The sequence below is a fragment of the Cricetulus griseus genome, chromosome 5, assembly GCF_003668045.3.
Source record: "Cricetulus griseus strain 17A/GY chromosome 5, alternate assembly CriGri-PICRH-1.0, whole genome shotgun sequence".
Taxonomy (NCBI): Eukaryota; Metazoa; Chordata; class Mammalia; order Rodentia; family Cricetidae; genus Cricetulus; species Cricetulus griseus.
This window is the reverse complement of record NC_048598.1, coordinates 50,065,329-50,087,147: the sequence shown is the minus strand read 5'-3', so window position 1 is coordinate 50,087,147 and position 21,819 is coordinate 50,065,329. Positions and strand designations below refer to the sequence as shown.

At 38.1% G+C, this 21,819-nt stretch overlaps 1 protein-coding gene across 1 annotated transcript in view; it reads right to left on the bottom strand.

Moving 5' to 3' along the window:
- Positions 1-21,819, bottom strand: part of Crb1 (crumbs cell polarity complex component 1) — a 133,885-nt gene that overhangs the window by 43,549 nt on the left and 68,517 nt on the right. The window contains exons 7-8 of the mRNA XM_035445827.1: positions 6,426-7,382; positions 1,558-2,105 (exon numbers count right to left, since the gene is read on the bottom strand). Coding sequence (XP_035301718.1) covers positions 1,558-2,105; positions 6,426-7,382 — 1,505 coding nt within the window. The remainder of the gene's footprint in view (positions 1-1,557; positions 2,106-6,425; positions 7,383-21,819) is intronic.

The window sequence follows — 21,819 nt, the reverse complement described above, 5'->3', positions numbered from 1 at the left end:
AAGGGATAAAAAGTATTGGAAATGAAATATGAAAATGTTAAAGGTGAGATCATCTGTTACTTTAAAATGCCAATTCCCCTACATCTTTGCATTTTAGACATTTTGCACATTGTTAATAATATAGAATATAGCTGACTATTACCATTTCAGGTTGCTTACTAAAAGAGCAGAGGAAAGAGCAATAGACAGAGGTGTGGGAGAGACAAAAAGGAAAGAAACAACAGTATGACAGAGGAAAAGAGACAATATAAAACTGATCTATGACCCAAGAAGGGTTATTGAAACACAATGATGTTCTCCATAATTTATGAGTTACCATGCACTTTGAACACATTTATTATCACTGGTTATGATGATTATTATGCCTCTAACTGTCCAAGACCCCACAGCCAGGTGAAATAGTGAGGACTGGTCCTTGATCCTGTATGCCCCATTAGCTTTGCCTCTGCATCAGCAACAAATATTATTTCAGTTCTCAAGGCCGCTCAGAGAGTAATCAAAATACAAACATTTTTAATGTATTTGTTTAGTTCCTGCATTTCATTTATCTAAGGCATATTATTAAATGATTTTGCTTAGTTGAATACCCTTCTCTTTTTCTTTACACTTCTGTGGATAGGATACAGTCTTTAAGCTTGCTAATCATGTATTCTACCACTAAGCCACACCCCTAGAACATTATGTAATTTTATAGACCTTAATTTCTCCATCTTAAATATATAAATGAGATGACAATTTTCCTTTAATATAGTAGTCTTTCAATATAATAAAATGTGAAATCATTTCAATTACAAGAAAAGTGTTACTACAGAACTAATACAGTGGTTCCTTCATGTATATTTAGAACTGAATCTTGTATACAGTACATTATTGGAGTTCATGGATGTTCAAGTGTTGTCAATGTGGTTCTCATGGAGAGCTAACCATCTCACATAATTAAAGCTATTTAGAAGTCAGGAAGAGTGTTTGAAGCAAAGAACTGGCTCTGAGGAATCAAATTTCAGAGTATTTTAAAACCAACTACCAAAGGGAAGCTGAGGGTTTATTGTTGACGCTGGGTGCTGACATTAAATTTAGTGGGATCTTCTAAAATGGGTTATTTTGGCTAAACCAATAGAACACCATTAAAAATTTGTAGCTTAAAATACTACTATTCTCAGGGAAGTTGGTTATTTTGGGAGCAGCATGTGACTGGAGTTATGTTGGCTGTTACATATTCACAATGTCAATAAAAAAATCATTGTCACATTTTCATCGTCTGTTATAATTCTACCAATGTTTCTTGAGATATGTAGATGAAAAATATTCCATGACTGGTGGGTCATCAGCAATTTGTTCACATATAAAAATGGTTCAGTAGGATGTTGTGGCATATATCTATAATTCCCATGTTTATGAAGTTGAGGAAGGAAGGCTGTGAATTCAAGTCCATCCTGGGCTACATAGTGAATTCCCTGTCTCAAAAGCCAAGGAGAAAAGCAGAATGATTATAATAAATTATTTAATAAATACAATTTTAGTATGTACTATGTGTATGGTTGATATGAATGACCCTACCTTACAGAAGTTGTCTCCAGGACAGCCTTGAGTCACATTGACAAGGACTGGATCATCATGTCCATTGTTTTTTGAATTGGAAAAGAAGTCCAGATTTTTGTTGTTTAATCTTATGTCTTGAATACAGCCTTTGAAGAAGCCACCATACACTTCAGTCTTTTGTCTGTCAGGTAGGCCACCAATGAAGATGACATCTCCTCTTTGAATTGTCCATGCAGGAACAGAAATGAAACCTAGGTTTTGTGAAGCTTGATACAGTTCAATTTCATTTGGTTTGATTTTCAAAGATATTAAGTGGGCATTTCCATCACTAAGAAAAAAATTCAAAACTAACTTGGGAAGGCCTGGACTCTGCAGTGCTAGGCTGCCGTGCTCTAGCCAGACACTCACGTACTGGTAAGTACTGTTTTCCAAAGCCAGAAGTAAGCCTGATGGTTGGCGTGTTCTGACAAACATGGAGAGACTGAAGTTCTGTCCATAATCGTCATCAAGATTAAAGATGGCATATCCAGCAGAGTCATCCTGGCCAAATCTTCCAGCTTCATACTCTTCAAATAGGGAAGGAGAAAGAAAGAAAAATTTTTACATTCAAATGTAAGAAGGGATGGGAGATGAAACTTTCTCAGGAATACACAACCAGACACTTTCTCAAGTTCTGCACAGCCTTATTCAATAGAATGGTAAGGTTGCCTCACTCTGTGTGCTTCTAAGTTATAATGAAAACCATCACATTTTCGGTTACAACAAAGGCCCATCAGTTACAAAGGAGAGAAAAACGGAGCTTCTGCAATCATTAACTAAAGAACATTCCCATCGCCTCTCTAAAATCCAAACAATGAAATTTTAGACACCTCTGAGTCTCATCTTGGTGAGAGAAAGATGTGGGTGTGAGCATGTCATGTACCTCTGTGGTATCCTGCCCAGGTGATGTCTGCTGTGTGGAGGTATGCTGAAGCAGACATGTCATCAAGTTGAACTGCTCCATATCAAGACAGAGATCAATAATTAGATGAGCAAGCTCAATTTGGGGAAGGCACCCCACTTAGTAAGAGACAAAACAGTTGGGGAAAGAGGTTCTAGGAGGGTGAAGTGTTCAATTTTGTTAATTGACTGAGGTCAAGTTTGAGAAGGGCTGAGAGCTGACTATCGAATTTGCAATGCAGAAATTATTGCTGAGCTTGACAACAGCTCTGTCATAAAGATATTGCTGCTTTGGGTTTTCGCATGTCAGTTGTAACCAGGAAAAAAAAGATCATACCCTATCATGGTTAGATATCATCACAAATTGAAGTTTGTGTGAAAGTAAGACATATTTTAGTTCAGCTGAACCATCGTGAATCTTGCTTAGACAACCATCTGTGTTTGAAGACCTTCTGCATAAAAGGCTACATTTTCAGAGCTCTGACTTGATTCCTATAGGAACATTGCATTGTGGATCTGCATTTGGACAGCACCTGCTCCAGGCAACTACAGGTAGCTTTCAAAGGTACTGTCAGATAAAATAACCTCTTTGAAGAGGTTAACATCTCTGAACACGCTGTGGCACTTTTGTATAGGATAAAATGCTTAATAAGAAAATTGGGCTCTTGAAGCCCTTGAGTTTTGAGGATAGGCACAAAAATCCCTCAAGCTCAGGGGGCCGGGCCCCTGCTGGTCATCCTAGGATGCCTGCAGCATCACTTTGTGGATCAGAATAAAAGACAGGATGCAGAGATGGGTTTCTTTTTTTCCTTAGAAACTTGACTCTCCAGTAATCCTATTCTTCAGAAATCACAAGCAGGTAGTCAGAGTGTGTGATGTGCTACATGATTTTAGAAACACCATAAGCTACAGAGGAAGGACTTGACTCTGAGCATGGAAGATTTGATACTAATACATATTGCCAATATGTTCTAAAGATGTGTGGATGAGAAAATAATTTGACAAATTTCAATGATTGATGAGATTTCATGAGAATAAGTAGGAGGCATTTATATTTAAATGTGACTCATCAGTTTAGGGTAGAAGATAGAGGACTCTGTAGCCTCACAAATAACAATGACTAACAAAAGACAGTGGGTAAACAATGTGCCACACAGTTAACGTGATGTTAATATGACAAATGGCAGCATATTATATAGAAAGAGGAAAGTTAAGGTCCCATGTCACTGTGTCCTCAAGCACATTCATGTATCACCTTTTAGAAAGACAAATGTACAAGAGGAGCAAGCAGCAGACGAAGTCTCAGCACCATGTCATAGGGAGACACTAGAGGGAAGTAATATGTATGTGTAGGATGACGGGTGTGAAATATTTTCCCTCAAATATTTAGCAATTCCCAAGAAGAAGAGATGCTAGTCCTTAAGTGAGAACATCCCTGATGGAAACTGTATGAGAAAATGAAAGCTTTGGGTAAACCATAGTCCAGAGAAATGGAAGGAAATCATGGCCTGGAAATTTGAGGCAAGATGGAATAATGAATGCTCCAGAAGTAGGTGCAAAGCAGAGGTTTGCAATAAAAAAAAAAAAATCCAGCTACTGAATGAAGCCTTGTCAAACCTAACAGAGGGAGGTAAATATCTATAAATTGTTTTGTTTTTAGATAGATACTTCTCAAATAAAACAAGAGGTGTGTGATACACTCCTTTAGAACAATATTCCAGAATTCTTGTTCTGACACATCACACAATACGTATGATGTTAACACTGCAGGCACTTCAGGGCCCCACTCAAACCTTCTCAAACCCCCCTTACAGGGCATGAAAGGTGTTTGAAATCAGCTTCAAGATATTGTTAACTTCTACACCTGCTGTGTTACTCAGACCAGCAAATACTGTATCCAGCCTGTCTTCTTTCATTGTGTTTTCCAGCGGTAAACATTGTTCCAGAATCATTATTTGAGGGCTGAAGACATGGCTCAAATGATCAAGAACACTTGCTGTCCTTGTAGAGGACCCAGAGTTGGTTCCCAGTACCCATATCAAAACTATCTTTAACTCCCATTCCAGGGGATCTTCAGACCTCAACAGGCATCTGCACTAATGTGGTGCATAAACATATACACTCAGATCCACACACATATACATAAAATAAAACAATAAATATATCTTGAAAAATCCTTATGTGGGTGGTTCGTTCTCTAGATTTTTAGTGTGTCACATATAGCAGATATACTCTAAGTTCTCATTTGTGTTTTTAAGTGTGTGTGTGTCTGTGTGTGTGTGTGTGTGTGTGTGTGTGTGTGTGTACCCATGTGCATGTGTAAGAGGAGTAAAATACACAAAACATTCCCCCATAGATCCCAGCAGTACAAAATATTTTAACTTCACGGTTCAGAGGTGATACAAAAAATATAACTTTCCTTTAAACTTCTCCCAAAAATTCTCAGAAAGAATGGGTTTTATGACATTCCTGCCCTATAATCTTTTGATACCAAATGTGGGTTAAACAGTTTCAAATAGTCTGAGAATAGAGAGTATAACCACACTCAGTGTGAGTGCAGGACAATAATCAGACTGTTTGGGGAAATATAGAGTGTAACCAAATCAGGAATTTGATTTAAAAAGTTCATTGTTTTCCAAGTTAGAAAAAATATAAAGCAAACCAGAAGCCACTGGATTGGCATCCCTCGAATCTATTTCCTAGGACAGTCAGCATCCCCACGGTCAGTGTTAACCTCACGGGTCACTGCATCTGGAAGCCAGTCAAAATGAGTCCGCATCTGTTTGTTATTTTGTATATGTAGTAAAAATATTGCCTTGGGTCAATTAGATTTTTCTTCAAAAAGTGAACCATTTCCTCAGCATAATTCCACCTTTTCTCCTTTAAAAATAATCACAAAACAACTTGCCATGCCATTTAAAATATTACATAGAGCAGCAGATGCCATGCCTCATTGTCAAACAGGTCCGCGATTGTAATGAATGTTGTGGTGAGGGTAAACCTGTGAATAGTTTCTAATAATTCTTAGCCATTGAACATGGAGTAGGGTATAGGCTACGGCTGGTTTTCATTTTTACTTCATATAAAACAGAGAAGACTATTTACCAGATGCTGTCCTATTTGGACTTATTCTGAAATGTTGGAGTAAATTGCAGCCGGACTTCAAAGCAGTCTGTTAGAGTTCCCTCACAGTGCATGATAATAATAATAAAAGTGAGCAGATATGTATTGATTGTTATCCATGGCAGTCTTTGGAGTGGTGTGGGAAGTAAAGGATTTGCAATACACTTCAAACTGATATGCTGGAGGAATAGGATCGGCTGTGTGTGCCAACTACCGAGTTGTACTGCTAATACATTTCATGTCTTCTCCTGTCTCTACTGAAGACACCTATCTGCTTTGCACAAGAAGACTGTGGAAGGGACAATTCTGAATAGAACTGATGGTTTGTCAACCAGCTAACCCTAAGCATGATTCTTAAGGAAGGACAAACTGCATAGAGAGAAAGCAAGGAAGTGGGTATCCACTGAGCCTCTGCCAAGCACAGGATACAGTAGTAGTGAGTGACTCTGAAGTCTGTGTCTACAGCTCCCAGTTCTCCAAAAGATGACATCTTGTCCAAATAAAGTTTTCCATACATTTCTGATATGCAACAAATGACAAAGTTCTAAGAGCTTTTTACCACCTAGATGAAACCATTTTGATAGGAGCTATTAGCTTACTGTAATTTATCATCATCATCATTATTTTACTTTGCAGCCCAAGTAGAGCTTAGCTGTCCTATGAAACCCACTCATAATTAATACACGCCAGTGACACCCCCTTTTATCTCTTAGTGAGCAAGCATCAGCCTAAGTCCTGAGAGGCTCCTTATGTTTCCTAACAGGTATTTCTGACACAGCTCTGCTCTGAGGCACAAGCACTCCAGGGCACCCAACTCCTCTCACCTTCTAGGCAGTTGGAGCCTGTATGAGGCCTGTCACAGTCACACTGATAACCCTGCCACAAGTTGATGCAACGTCCTCTGTTTTGACAAGGTTCACTTTCACACCAGTCCTTTCTCATGCAGCCTGCTTTGACGTTTAGTGACAAGGTAGACGAAAGGTTCTCCAGAGTAATGTGATTCAAATCAAATTGAATATCTTGGAGACAGCCTACAAAGGAAGGTGTGGACGGCACGTTGTAGACGCTAAGCACAGACACACTGTTGTTGGTTGTTCCCACTGGTAAGCCACCCAAAAAAGTGTTCTGAAAAGCACATAGTGATGGCTGATTCTCAACTGGAAAAGAAGTCTTAGTGGTGCACTTCCCCTTGCAGGAGCTGCCAATTAGGGTAAGCATTATAGTTTCCGCAAATATTACCTCCACCAAATGCCATTCTCCATTGCTAGTGTTGTGAGAAATATATAAAAGCACATTTGATTGGTTCTTGACTTGGATTGATAAGTGAACACAGCCATTTAGCAACTCCAGCTTCATAGACATATCCCTGTTGCCTCGGAAAAGGAGAAGTGAGTTTGGTTGAACAGTCTGAAACCTCAAGGATACATTACATTCTGACTGTAGGGTTGTATGTGAGCCACTTGTGACCCACAGGAAGCCATTGCTCTCAAAAGAAAGTGTGGTGTCAGTTTGACACAGTGACCCAGCATAGCCAGAAGGACATTGGCAAGTGAATCCATGCTGGCCATTCTCAAAGTGCGGGATGCATTTTCCATTATTCAGACACTGGTGATGAGTGCAGCCCAGAAGAACTTCAGAACAGTCTTCTCCTCCATAAAATGTCCCAGAAATGTCATCAAAGGGGCAATGGCAGCTATAATTCCCAGGCAGGTTCTCACAAGTACCACCATTTTGGCAAGGGTTTTGTAGACATTCATCGATGTCTTCTTCACAGTGTATTCCTGTTAAATAATAAGCAATTGGTTAAATGTGTACACACTTCCGTGGCCATATATAATCAAATCATTAATAGAAGCTTCATATAAATTACACACACACACACACACACACACACACACATATATATATATATATATATATACATACATACACATACACATATGTGATGGAGTAAATGTAATACTTGAGGAAAACTAAAATCAGTTATATTATTTCACACATGGTGTGAAAAGAGCAGTCACAACAGACTTAGAATTCTTCTAGAAATAGAATACTTGTCAATGATAGCAATAGTTTCAAGTTACTATTGTCAAATATACATATGGCATTAACACGAAAACAAAACAAAAAGAGGGGAACTATGCTTTTGGCAATGATCCTAGATTAAAAATGATGAATTTGTGGATGCTTTTCTCAGTTCCTATTTATCCTGTTATTTTCCGCTATTCTGTTTGGAAAGAATGATTTCTTTCCTTCTTGTTGTACCATCCTATAACCCCTAGAACCAAAGTGTTCTAAATATATAGATACAGACATCTCTCACAATGAAGAGCTGCAGACTCATGGAAGGGCTCATTCTTCTTTCTGCATTTTTACATAAAATAAGACATCTACAAGTTCTTATTGATAACTTTTCTTTAACTTTGATACAATCTTGTTCTTGATTTCAAGAAAAATAGAACAGTACCCATAACAGAATTATTAGAACTCTTTTAATCAATCTGACAAGAATAGGACACCATGCTTATTAGTTCTTGTCAACATGGCACTAGCTAGGTCACTTGGGAAGAAGGAATTTCACTTCAGGTATTGCCTCCAGCAGAATGGCCCCTAGGCAGGTCTATGGGGCATTTTTTGATTAACAGTTGATGGGAAGGGCATAACCCACTGTGAGTTGTACCATCTCTGGGCAATTGGTACTGGGTTCTATAAGGAACTAGGTTGAGCAAACCATGAAGAGCAAGCCAGCAAGCAGCTTTCCCCCATGGTCTCTGCTTGAGTTTCTGCCTCCTGGTTCTGCTCTAAGCTCCTGCCCTGCTTTCCCTCAATGGTGGACAATGATCTATAGACCAAAACAAACCCTTTCCTCCCTGGCTTTTGGTAAGTGTTTTAACTCAGTTGCAGACATCAAATGTAGACAGACAGTTTTTAGGAGTGGCTACAAATGCAAGTGAACAAAACCAAATTGACATCTGTAGAACACATTATGATTTTTCCCCAATACCTTAATCCACATTGCATTTCTGTTCATAACCATCTGCAGTTTGCAAGGGAGATGTTTGCAAGGGGGAGGCCCTTCTGTGTATATGTTTGTCTTATTGGTTAATAAATAAAGTACTGGTGGCCAATAGGAAAGCAAGATAGGTGGGACTAGGAGTCAAGGAAGATTCTAGGAAATGCAGTAAAGAGATCCAGGCAGGAAGTGACATAGCAGGCAAACTCAGGATATAAGCAGGGACAAGAAGGAAATCATCCTCTTGCTCTTCCTCTTCTTCCTGCTCTCTGCTCTGGAGCCACCATGTGATCCCGGCAAGACAGGACACATTCTGCTGGCATCCTCCATAAGATAAGTCTTATGATTATGGTTGATAATTAAGACTGAGCTAGCATATAAGAAATCCTAGTCAATTGGCCAGCAGCATTGTAAACTAATATAAGACTCTGTGTGTTATTCTGTGTATCCATGTGGAGGCGGGGCTTGGGCAGATGGAGTAAAGACTTATCATTTCACATGTTCTTAGCTCTTTTTGCAGAAGTTGATGTTTAGAAAGTCCAAAATTTAAGTTCTAAAATGTTTCTACAGCTGGACCCTAAATCATGTTTTAAAATCCAGTTTGATACTGTCTTAACTGACAATCATGTGTAACTAGTCATTCTGGCTATTAATATGCATATGTTATTTTCCCAGGTATACCTATACTTACCTTTTTAATTTTATACATATGACATTAATATTATAAAAACAAAACAAAAATAGAAAATGTCTTCTTTTGGCAATGGTTCTGGATACAATTTTGGACTCTTTCCTCAGGTTCTGTCTTCACTGTTATTTTACTTTCTATTACAAACCTGTCATACAAAGTCCCCATCTTGATAGTGTTGGGTTGGGTGAAAACCACAGCTAGACTGTCTTGATCTTCAGCACATTGGTTCCTCTTGCTTTGAAAGTCTTACTTTTCTCCTCAAAAAAATGGGAATGAAGCTGGGCATTGGTGGCACATGCTTTTAATCCCAGCACTCAGGAGGCAGAGGCAGGTGTGTCTCTGTGAGTTCGAGGCCAGCCTGGTCTCCAGAGTGAGTGCCAGGATAGGCTCCAAAGCAACACAAAGAAAACCTGTCTTGAAAAACCAAAAAAAAAAAAAGGGGGGGGAATGAAATAATGGCATTTACATTACAAAGATTTGCACAGGTTGCTTTAGGTCATGTAAATGACTGCAAATCTGTTTATTGGGTAAGTTTTCAAAAGGTGCTACCATTACTAAAATGTAGTATCCAAAAACAAAAACAAATTACTCTTACTGACAAAATTCAAATAGTGCTTGGTCATTGAAAGATAATTTATAAAATGTGGTTATTTGTTCTGCCCTGCAAATTGAAGAGTCTTGAAATAATAATATAAAGTAAACAAGAGAATTACCCGGTATTAGTCTAGAATCTCATTAGATTCTAAATTCCAGTAGGGAAAGAAAATGTGTTTTATTCATTAATCGGTATGTAAGCCTTAGTTTAATACTTGGCTCATATTTGAAAATTCCAAGAACTCCTAAAACCAAAAATTCATTTGATAATTAATCTTTCAAATGAATTAATTAATTAATGATTTTTCTAAAGTAACAAATATTTTTATAAGGGATTGAATTTTATCCACAACCTAAAGTGTTCTCTCTTTATACTTATTAATTTAGGAAATGATAATTTTTCACTCTCCACCTGCACTTACATACCAGACATTAAGGCACTTTATTGGAAGGTTTCTGTCATACTTATACTTTACTTTACTTGGATAGCTTTCACATTAGCTCTGCTAATTCAAAAATGTTTTAAGTTCTGTGAGAATGGTAAAGTACTATAATTTACTTAGAGTCTCCCACAGTGCTGGCACAGTGCTGAGGATACACGCTCTAAATGCTCTACGAATGGAAAGAATAGAGTTATGTGGAATTGATCTGTTTAATGGATATAGAGAATGAATATAACATAAGTAAAGATTAGCTATAAAGGAGAATTCTAAAGAAATTTTAACTACATCAAGAGTTTGAATTTTTATATTAGAAGGAATTTCCCACAAATTTGGTTTTTACATATTTGAGCAAGAAACCAGCAAGTATTTCACCAAGAGAAATTTTTGTCAGGCAGGATAGGACATGCTCCTAATCCCAGCATTTAGGAGGTTGAGGCCAGCATGGGCTATACAGTGAGTGCCAGAAGAGCCTCAGTTGCACAAAATGACCCTATACAGACAACAAACACAAAACTAGACATTTCTTTATAGACACACAACTCCAAATTGCCTCCCAAGAACCTTTATCTACCCTTGAAACCCATCTAAAGTCTAAAAAGCCTGAAGTTTTTATTGTGATAGTCTGCATTTTAATTTCTCCTAGAACTTAGTTTGGTACCTACAACAAAACACCTTAACAATTCATTAAACATTCAATTTACAGTTCCTTAAAATCTGCAAAGTACTGCTCTGTGTCCTACTCTCACAGAATATTGTGGGATGTGGAAGCCAAAGACTCTACCTTGATGTGCTTACAGTACAATGGTGTGATATAAATGCGATTACAGTATAATGGTATGGCATTTATGAAAAATACAATGCACACAGCAGGCTTTCAATGATTGCAGATAATCTGTAAAGAACAAACTCAGGCACCAGCATACCATATTTAGAAAAGTTTTAGTACAGGCTTCGAATCAGAGACAGTGAACACTCTTGAGAGCTAGTAATTAGAATCAAATAAACAGTGATGTTATATAGTACATGGACAAATTCATGTAGATAGCATCGTTGACAATGAGGTCTTACTGAGCTTAATGAATATAGGACAAATGTAGGAAAAGAAAGTGGGCTGTGTGAGCAAATACACATCAGAGAGGCAGCACTTCATAGATCCCAGCAAACTGCACAGGCAAAAGCGACAGCAGCCATTGCAGGCTCACTCCAGATGGCCCCGAAAGTTTTAGAGAAATAATGTTGAATCTACATTTCAGACATAAATCGGATTGACAAAAATAAAATCATCGTGTGCACAAATTAGCAGAGAAAAACCCTGGACAGAAAATCTGAAAACATTCCTAAGTGGCGATTGTATTTGGCAAACTGGCTGCCATGGAAGGTTCATGGAGGAAGATCAAGTTATAAAGGTTTGGCCAATGTAGTCAGATTGGAGAGCTGGAGCCTACAAAGTTTTATCATTTTATTTATTTACTTATTTACTTTTTGGCAGTGGAAATGATGTGGTAAACGTGGGCTGGAAGACCAACGTGGTCCCTTCCAAAGGTCAGTCCCACAGGGATGAGTGAAGAGAAAGAAACTAGAGACAGGAAGACGCGCCAGGAGCCATTAAAACTCCACAAGTGAGACTACCAAGGCCCGAAATAGGATGTTTATTTCCTTACAGTCCCAGCTGCCTTCATTTGTATCTGTTCAGCATATAAATGCCCACGACAGTGCTTTCTTTACAGTTGGTACTGTATGTTTTTTTAACCCCTAAAATATACAGATATGATCTTTCACAAAATACCAGTAACTTGGCAAAATATTTCCCTGATACATATAAAAATTGCATTTTGCCATCGTTTAAAAAGAAAGGAAGCCTGTCTCTGTGACTTGTGCTCTTGTCTGTTTAAAATCAGTTCTGCAAACATCACAATAAGGTCAGATTATTTGGTGAACTAGGTCAACAAAAAGTGGGGAAAACACACTTAAAATTCTTTCACTGGGGCTCCAGAGATGGCTCAGTGGTTAAGAGATCTGGCTGCTCTTGCTGAGGATCCAGGTTCAATTCCCAGCACCCACACAGTGGCTCATAGCTGCCTCTGACTGCTCTTTCAGTGAATCTAACTCCCTCTTCTAACTGCCACAGGAAGCATGTACATATGTGGTGAACAAACATACATGCAAGGCAAACCATTTCATACAGTAAAAGTAAAATAAAGATAGAAAAATTAAAAAAAAGAAAATTCTTTCTGTGGTTATCTCAGTGACTGGGCAAAGGAAAAGGTCTGCTGTCTATCAAAATAAAAGAATCAGGTGGTTGATATTCATGGGATTATACCTGCCAGTCAGTCTTTCCATTGGGGATTTTTAGTAGTTGTTATTTGGTTGCTCATGTCCAAGACTTAATGAATAATGCAGATTACTTAAAGCTTAGTCATTTTGAATCAATTCAGTTAACTAAAATCTTACAATTTGTTTTTTTCTAAAATTCTAATATAACATATGATTCTATATCATGTCACTTCTAAAAATAGTTTTGATAGAAAAATCTCCACCACCTGGTATACTGCAAATATTAATCAGAATATAGGACATTTGTGGCTAGAAAGGGATCCAGACATGTGGCACATACCTTTAACCCATGCCCTTGGAAAGTTGAGTTAGGAGGATCCAGACTTTAAGGACAATGTGGGCTACATTGTGAAGGCATGTTTATTATTGTCTATAAATTGACTTTTTCCATAATTTTCACTGTAAATCATGTTGATAATGAAATATCCTGTAGAAAAAATCTCCATGAAAACAAAAATAATTGCATTTTGATCTATTTTAATTACTTAGAAGTTCTTTTCAAAAAAATAGAAATTTGAGAGGAAATTAAACGAAAAAAGCCAAAGGTTTAATGTGTGAATATATCCACATTCCCTTGCTTCAAGTTCTACTTTTCTTATAGCAATAGTATCTGTTATAGCACTAAATATTAGTAGTTAAATAAACAACTTAAAAACTGTAGCAACAATACCAATTATCTTATCTACATAATAAGAAGAAAGTAAGTTACCTATAAGCATCACCATTAAAATGTGAAAACCTTGTGTCCTGTCTCCAAACATATTTCTGTAAAAAGTAAAAACAGCTAGCCAGCCAAAGTCTACTAGGTCAACCAAAACTGTTTCTGATGTCTTTGTGTTCTTCCCAAAAGTGTGGGCTTGTGCTTCTCAGGGAGAATGTGAGGGCTCAGCTTGACTCGCTCCCACTCGAGCTGGATCAGTGGGGCTTAATATAAGACTCAGCTGTGCCACTTACCAGACAGCATTGTTATATTTTTAGACCTGATCCTCTCAGGATGCACAGTGCCTCCTTCCTGTAAGTCTCTTTAGTCAATGTTAGTATGATCTCGACATTAAGCAACATTATTATGGAAACTATGATGCAGAGAAATTTTGATCATGGAAAATCATTAGTTGATTTTATTTTTCTTCACAATGGAGGAAGTGTTATGTTGGTCTTTTGTTTGTTTTGCTTCTTTGGAAGAGAAAGTTGGAGAGAAGCAGCAGAGGGTTTCCCTGAGACTAGAGGGAGTAGCTTGCCCTCCACATCTGTGAGTGCCACCTCTGGGGAGACTCCCAACTTCACCCCAGGCCTACTAACAATGATGAGATCTGTTCTCAAGGTCTAGAGACTCTATTGTTGTTGACCAGGGGACCATGCAGCATCCATCTACCCAGTATTTACATTGTGTTAATCAGTATAAGTAATCTACAGGTGAGTTAAGGCATGCAGAGCATCTGGCTGTTGGCATTTATGCAAGTACCACTTCATGTAAGTGACCTTAGCATACGTGGATTGAGGATCATCATTGGCTGTAGAAGCAATGGTCTGTTGATAGCTAGGGATGACTGTACTTGTGTGATACTCTCAGTCTTGAATTATCATTGTGAGTGAATAACAGTTCTACTCTTGGATCCAATGCTATTTAACCTAATAAGACAGACTAACATAAATACATGTGGTGTTGACAAATACTGGAGTCACCGGTTCCTGACATTTTTTGTTGCTGTTTTTCTCACTGGGCAGACATAAAGGCCTGTGGATATTTCTTAAAGGCCATGCCAGCAGAGGTAGTAATGGTAGTGTGATCAACTGAACGGGCTTACAGATCGGCCACATAACTGAGGACAGGTAAGCTGTGCAGGAAACCGAGCAATGATAGGAAGGAGTGATGCCAAACACACCACAGTAGTGCATCTCCACATGCATTGTTTTTAGCCATTCTTATAACTCTTCTCTATGGAAGCTTCATGGGGCACCTAGTCCAGCCACATTTGTTGTATAGGAGAAAGGTGGACAGGCATCTACACTAGGAATGTATTGTCTTTTCGACTCTACCTTATAGTTGGGGAAGATCTTAACAGGCATGAATTAGGGGATTTAAAACAACTAGGATTGACATGTAAAACAATCTTGTTTCTAATTCAAATAAAAAACAATTGTGTGTGTGTGTGTGTGTGTGTGTGTGTGTGTGTGTCTATGTTTGCGTTTGCACATGTGTGTCCGTCTAGAAGCCAGACAGCAACATTCAATGTCTTCTTGTAAAACTTTCCATCTTATATTTTGAGACAGACTTTGTCACTGAAACTGCATTTCACTGACCCAATAGGCTGGGTGGCCAGAGATCTCTGGGGATCTGCTTGTTGCTGCCTCCTGGTGCTTGGGTTTCAGATGCATGGCTATGCCCAGTGTTAAATTAGGTGCTGGAAATTAAAACTCAGGCCTCATGCATGTGCCGCCAGTATGTTATTGACTGAATTAACCTACCCAACCCTGAATAATGTATTCTTAAATGAATTTAATCAGGGCAAAACAGATAAATGATACATTTTATTCTTAATGGTTAATAAATTTTTAAAAACAAAAGACGAGCAAAACAAAGAACAAAAGCCTAAGGAAATGTCTAAAACCAGATGGGCTAGGCTATCATTTGACTATATCACATAAAATATCATGTGGTGAAAATGTGATCTTCAGTAGCATGTTAATGTATTCAGAGTGGGATCTTGGGAAGTAATGAGCATTAGATGCTGCCTGAGGCTAGGCTATTCATGATGGCACTGGTGAAAGGGAAGAATCCTAAGCTAAATGCTCCCTCTGTGTCATTATCAGATGACATCACCATGTTATGATGCAAGAACCAAGGCCCCCCAATGTGCTAGTGCTGTGGTCTTGACTTTCCAGCTTCCAGAAGTATAAGAAACAATTCCTCTTCTTTACATACTACTCAGGGCTTTTGTTGTAGCAATAAAAACAAACAACTTAAAATCAAACAACACCCTTAGGATCCCCAAACCAAAAAAAAAAAAATCTGACTAAGACAAGGGGCATAGATTTATTAAGGAAAAACAAGATTTTTCTTGGACACACACACACACACACACACACACACACACACACACACACACACACACACACACACGCACACACACACAGCCCAATAAGTACTATATGCATTCTTGGGACCATGCACAGATATAAACAGAATGGTGGCAAATGAACAAAGAAAGAAAATGAGAAGTGTGGTATAGAATACCCATGTATATTGTAGTGGTTAATCTTAACTGTCAACTTAATGAAATCCAGGATGTTCTGGAAAATGGGCCTTTGGGCATGCCCGTGGGGATTATCATGTTTGGGTTAATTGAGATTAAAATGCATGTCCTCTAGGGTGGTCCTATTCACTGGCTTGGGATCCTGGACTGGACTGTACAGCAAGGAGAAAGTGACCTCACCACAAGCATTCACACTCTGTTTCCTGACTGTAGATTCAATGAGACCACTCCTCAAGCACCGCTCCCTTGATTCCCCCCACTCTAAGGACTGTACCTTGAGCTGTGAGCATAACTAACCCTCTAAGGCTTATACTGCTCAGTCAGGGGATTCTCTCACAGCAATTAAAGAAGTAACTAAGACATGTGCAAACCTTGATTATTCATATGAACCTATGTTAATTACTCTATATGGTACAAATATGGTGAGACAAGTGAATGGGGCATGTTAGGATGGAATGGAATAGAATAGAATAGAATAGAATAGAATAGAATAGAATAGAATAGAATAGAATAGAATAGAATAGAAAAGGGTATGGAATAGACCAGGCTGGGTACAAGGCAGACAAAACATGCTCATTGTAGCAGGTAAGGGTTGAAGTTTTTCACAAGCTGCAGGGAACAGTTACCTATTTTTCTTGCAAATAGAGATTTTATATGTTTATTATTGAGCTAGCTGACTGGTGCCTGTATATACACAGAGGGAATTGAGGCTTATGAAAGATACCCAAATGTCCTGATGATGCCGGCATTTTCAGTTTGAAATGGAACTCTCAATGGCTTTGATAGAACATGAATATATACGTATCTCATATGTAATTTCTTATGGGCACGCCTTGATTCTTCTTCAGGCTTTTTTTCTGGGACATTATATTATGAGCAGTTTCCATCTGAATCTGTTGGGGAATAAAATAATTTTGTTTTCATTTCTTGACCACAAATGGCTTGGTCCTGAGTGTCTTGTGTGAAGACATTCAAGGAATGGGCAGTGTCTGTGACAAAGGAAATGAAATGTCATTATCTCTCTGACTCTAGATCCAATTATTTTAATCCAACGACTTTAAAGAGACACATAGTCCAGTAGGAAAGGTATATGAATGGTAAGTTTGCTTAAGAGTACATCATTAGAGGAATAGTTGTGAAAATGGGGATGCTTAACCTGGAAAAAGCTAATCCCGGAGCATGTCAGAGCATCTTCATTTTGTGGCCAAATGTCCACCTGATGAAATTTGACCCCACATGAGCACAAGGCACCAATAGTAAGATGCTATGGTGTTATGTTACTAGGTGTAATCTTCCAGCAGTTGAAGGAAACCAAGCATTATCAGATATCTAGAGACAGCAGGTTTCCAGGTATAGAAATTGTGCTGAATCAGAAAGGATAGCCATTCAGTATGGATGTAATAGTAGCGACATAAGAGAGGGCAGGTTATGGAGTTCAGGGACCTCTATTGATTCTTCCATTCCTCAGATTCTGTCATAATTTCTGTGTGAAGATCAATATACAGGTGGAAATGTGCTGAATATATTAATGTCTTAAAGTGCTACTATTTTATGGTAGTTTTTGAAGTATGTAAGAAGGAACAAGCTGTGATTTGCATATCAGCTGCTATAAAGCTTAAAGGAAGAAACTGCCCATGGCTTGGGGTTCTGGGTCATGGGTCATGGGTCATGGGTCATGGGTAGTGTTAATGCAGGATTCTTGTATAACTTCCGAAGGGAATATAGAGACCATCAGCTCACAGGAGCTAGCATTGAGCCAGGTCCCATTTGGTTCACAGTATGCCCAACTCCCAGTTTGAGTTTTTTATTCTCTATTGTGAGATGGCTCCAGGAGAAGAATTTGATGTGCTGGCATAAAGTGATATTTAAAAAAGATTATAGACATTTAGAGGTAGGAGAGATGGGTAAATTTTTAATAGCACCCACTGTTCTTGCAGAGGACCAGGGTTTAGTTCCCAGCACCCACACCAGATGGATCACACCACCAGTAACTCCAAGCCTTCTTCTGGCATCTTCAGGTATCAGAAATTCATGTGGTATACATGTAGGCACACATACATACACACACACACACACACACACACACACACACACACACACACACGAAAAAAATCAATGAAAATAAAAGCATTAAAAATATAAACATTCAGAGATATTTGAAATAGGGTCAAAGGCTGACCAGATGGCACAGTGGGTAAAAGTGCTTGCTGCACAAGCCTGAAGACCCAAGTTCAATCCCCAGGTCCTGAAAAAGATGGAGCGAACTGACTCCCAAAAGGGTTTCTGTGACTTCCATACCCATTCACTAACACTTCCCTGCACTAAAACCCTCCCCCTCTTACACACACAAAGAAAGAAACAAAGAGAGAGAAAGAGAGGGGGGAGAGAAGAGAGTGAAATAATACATTAATTAATAGTGAAAATAATGAAAGGGTAAAATCATTATCTGAATAGTACAGGACTCTAATCAGTAGTATTAGTCATCATGAACACATACAACTGGCTACATTTCATACCAGAAATGCAAGGAAAAATATATCTAAGATATTTTAATGTGAAACAATTAAAGTAAAACACTTTTAAAACGATGTTATGGCAAAGTTCTTTTCTGTGAGCCACTAAAACCTTAATGATTCCAGAAGAATGTGCTGTTATTATTGATGACTTACTCTGTATAAGACTTTATTTCGTATATATACAGAACCCGGAAGCACTTGTGTCCATCTGTGTATTTGCCTTTATTGCCACATTATTTGAAGATATGATACACATAAATACATTCACTATTACTGGTATTTGTTCAGAACTATATTGAAGCTCGGATAAAATATACTGAACCCAGAGAAAGATTTTATTCAATCCATTGTATGAAAAAAATATTCTGCTATCTTCAGATGAAAGACAAAATTGCAAAAAGCTTTGAGTTTCACTTCTACATTGTACTTGCTTTTATACTTCAAAAGTTACTATGCCACTCAGTGGATAACAGGTAAGTGATTTTTAGTTACTTTATGAACTAACATGTAGAAAGTTCAGTGCAGCCCATGCTCACTCCTGTTGATGTTACTTAGAAAGGTAATTTCAGAGAAACTCAACCCAGTTCGACAAGAACTGCCCTAATAGGCTTTGATCAGTAAATCATCATGGATGCCCCTGCCATTGCTTAGGCCTTTATCCTGATTCTTGTCAAGTGAATGATTAAACACCTGGGTTCCCGTGGATTACAAAAAACATGCTTTGTGTTGGGTGGTGTGTGCTGCAGTTTCTAGTGCTGTTTGCTTCCTCTCTTCCAGAGTAGGAACTGCCTTTACGTTCTTCAGTAGTGCTGTTTGTCATTTCTCAAAAATGTATTAACGTTTTTGTTCTGCAAAGCTAGAAAAATCATGTCAAAGGCCAAGTGAATTACTGACCTGGTAGGACCTGCTGTCTGCTCTTGGCCTTCTACAGTCTGGCTTTTATTTATATCTCAGCATTACTTTCTACTGACGACTATATGGATGGTCTGCATAAATTTTTTTCAGAATTTTTACAGAATAAATTTTTACAGAATAAAAATTAAAACATACTCAAAATTTTCTGTGTTTCCAACTACTCAAAAATCTCACATTCCTTTCAAGGCTCAGCTCCCCTTGGGCTTACCTTGATAGGAATGTCTGCCTTTGTTCTGGAACAGGCAAAGCTATAAGCTCAGCCAGCACACACTACATTGTACTGTTTTTGTTGTTTGTTATATGAGTTTTTCTCCTAAAAAAAACCCATCCAAACAAACAACAAACAAAAAATACTGAAGGTTATCTATAAGTCTTAAAAGAATGAATAACTCTTCTTAAATTCCTTCTATATAGTATTACTCTATATAGCATTGCATATTATGCTATATACTATACAAGAATAACAGGTTCAGGTATTCTCCAGTAAGCCAAGACCACATGGAAATACATAGATTTATAGAAATGGGTTAATAATTAAGACAGAGCTAGCCAGTAAGGAGCCCTAGCCACCGGCCAACATTTTATAACTAATATAGTGACTCTGTGTTCATTACACTGTCTGGCCAATGAGGCAGGAAGATAGGTGGGACTAGGATGAGGAGAATTCTGGGAAATGTAGGCAGAGAACAGTCACCATGTAGGCTGCCAAAGGAGTAACAGGTCCGGATCCTCCTCCAGTAAGATAAGACCATGTGGAAATACTTAGATTAGTAGTTACAGGTTAATAATTAAGACAGAGCTAGCCAATAAGAAGCCCAAGACACTGGTCAACAATTTTATAACTAATATAGTGTTTATGTGTTCATTTGGGACTGAAGGGCAGCAGGAATAGCCAGTACAAAGAACCTCTTGTAACAACAAAGGATTTCCCTCCACAGTTTATGTTCATTATAATTTTGTCCATATTCTACTGAGAGGAAAATGTTGGACATATTGTTGCTAATGTAGACTGACTTGATTCTCACAATTTCTGTTAATTTACAAGCATATTCAGTAAGGGTAGTAGAAGGAGAGTTTCTAGGCTGAAGTGCTCCAGAGAAATGGCTCCAAATAAGTATGTGGTCCTTCTAGGAGCCTTTAGTTCTCATTAATTTTGTTTTTGTCACTGTCAAAATGAGAGTGAATACTCTGCCTCTATCTATCTGTAGTATTGTGAGCACTGGATATGATGATTAATTTGTAAATGTTTTGGGAAAATATGAAATTCTACAAAATAATATATTTCTCTTAAGTTTTCTGAAAGTTTAAGATTCTTCTAACTTTATAATTCAGTCACTGAAAGAAGCATTTGCAATGTTCATTTGTTAGAAACATATGTTAGGAATTCTAAGTTCTATCCCACTGAGATATACACAAAGTATGAACATGAATATGTGGATATTCATGAAATTTTATTTTGTCCTTAACATTACCAAGCTATGCAAAGATATGAACACATTTGTGATAGCTTCAGCTATTAGGTAGGCCTTGTGCACAATATGTCGTTATTTGGTCAGGTGATATTAAGTTGAATAAAAGGAGTCTTACAAGGTTTTTTAAAAGTTTCCATGGGACTCAGATGGCTCACATGTAAAAATGCCCGCTGTACAAACACGAGGACCTGAGTCTAGATATCATGTAAGCTGGGTACCCAAGCTTGTGTCTGTAACCCCAGAGCTGGAAGAGCAGAAGCAGACAGATTTCTGGAGGTCATCCCTGTACGCCTAGATTAATCAGTAAGTTCAGGTTCAGTGAGACACTATTGAAAAAAAAGGTAAAGAGTGATTGAAGAACACAAAGAACACATCCAATGTCAACTTCTGCTTCCCAAATGTTCCTCATAAACACATACATACTATATGCAGATATCCATAACACACACACACACACACACACACACACACACACACACACACACACACCTTTCAAAAGCCAATTAGAAAGTGGCAGAGGCAGATGTGGTAGTGTCCCTAAACCATTTATTAACACTTGCAGTTGTCTATATGTTGTTAAAAAGAATAAAGGATGAAAGGTGTGAACAGCAATAACTGGCTTTCATTGTCTATTCAGCAGCCTCTGTCTACATCCATTAAAACATATTTGAAGACACAAAAAAGATGACAACTGACAAAATTCTACAAATGATATTAAATGTAGATCACTGTATAATTGACTGAAGGTACTGAATTAAACATAACAGAAACTCATCCTTCCTTCCACCCTTAGGGACAGCACAGAGGCAGAACCACACTCAACAGTCTGCAGGTAAGCTCAGAGTCCCCCATCAGTGTTGATAAGAGACCAGGGCGACTGCCAATGGCTGCTGATCATAGGCCATTAGAGGAGTATTTTCCTATTTCATCCTTATACCCCCATCTTCCTATGTGCCTTTAGAAATGACAACTGTGGGAATAACAAG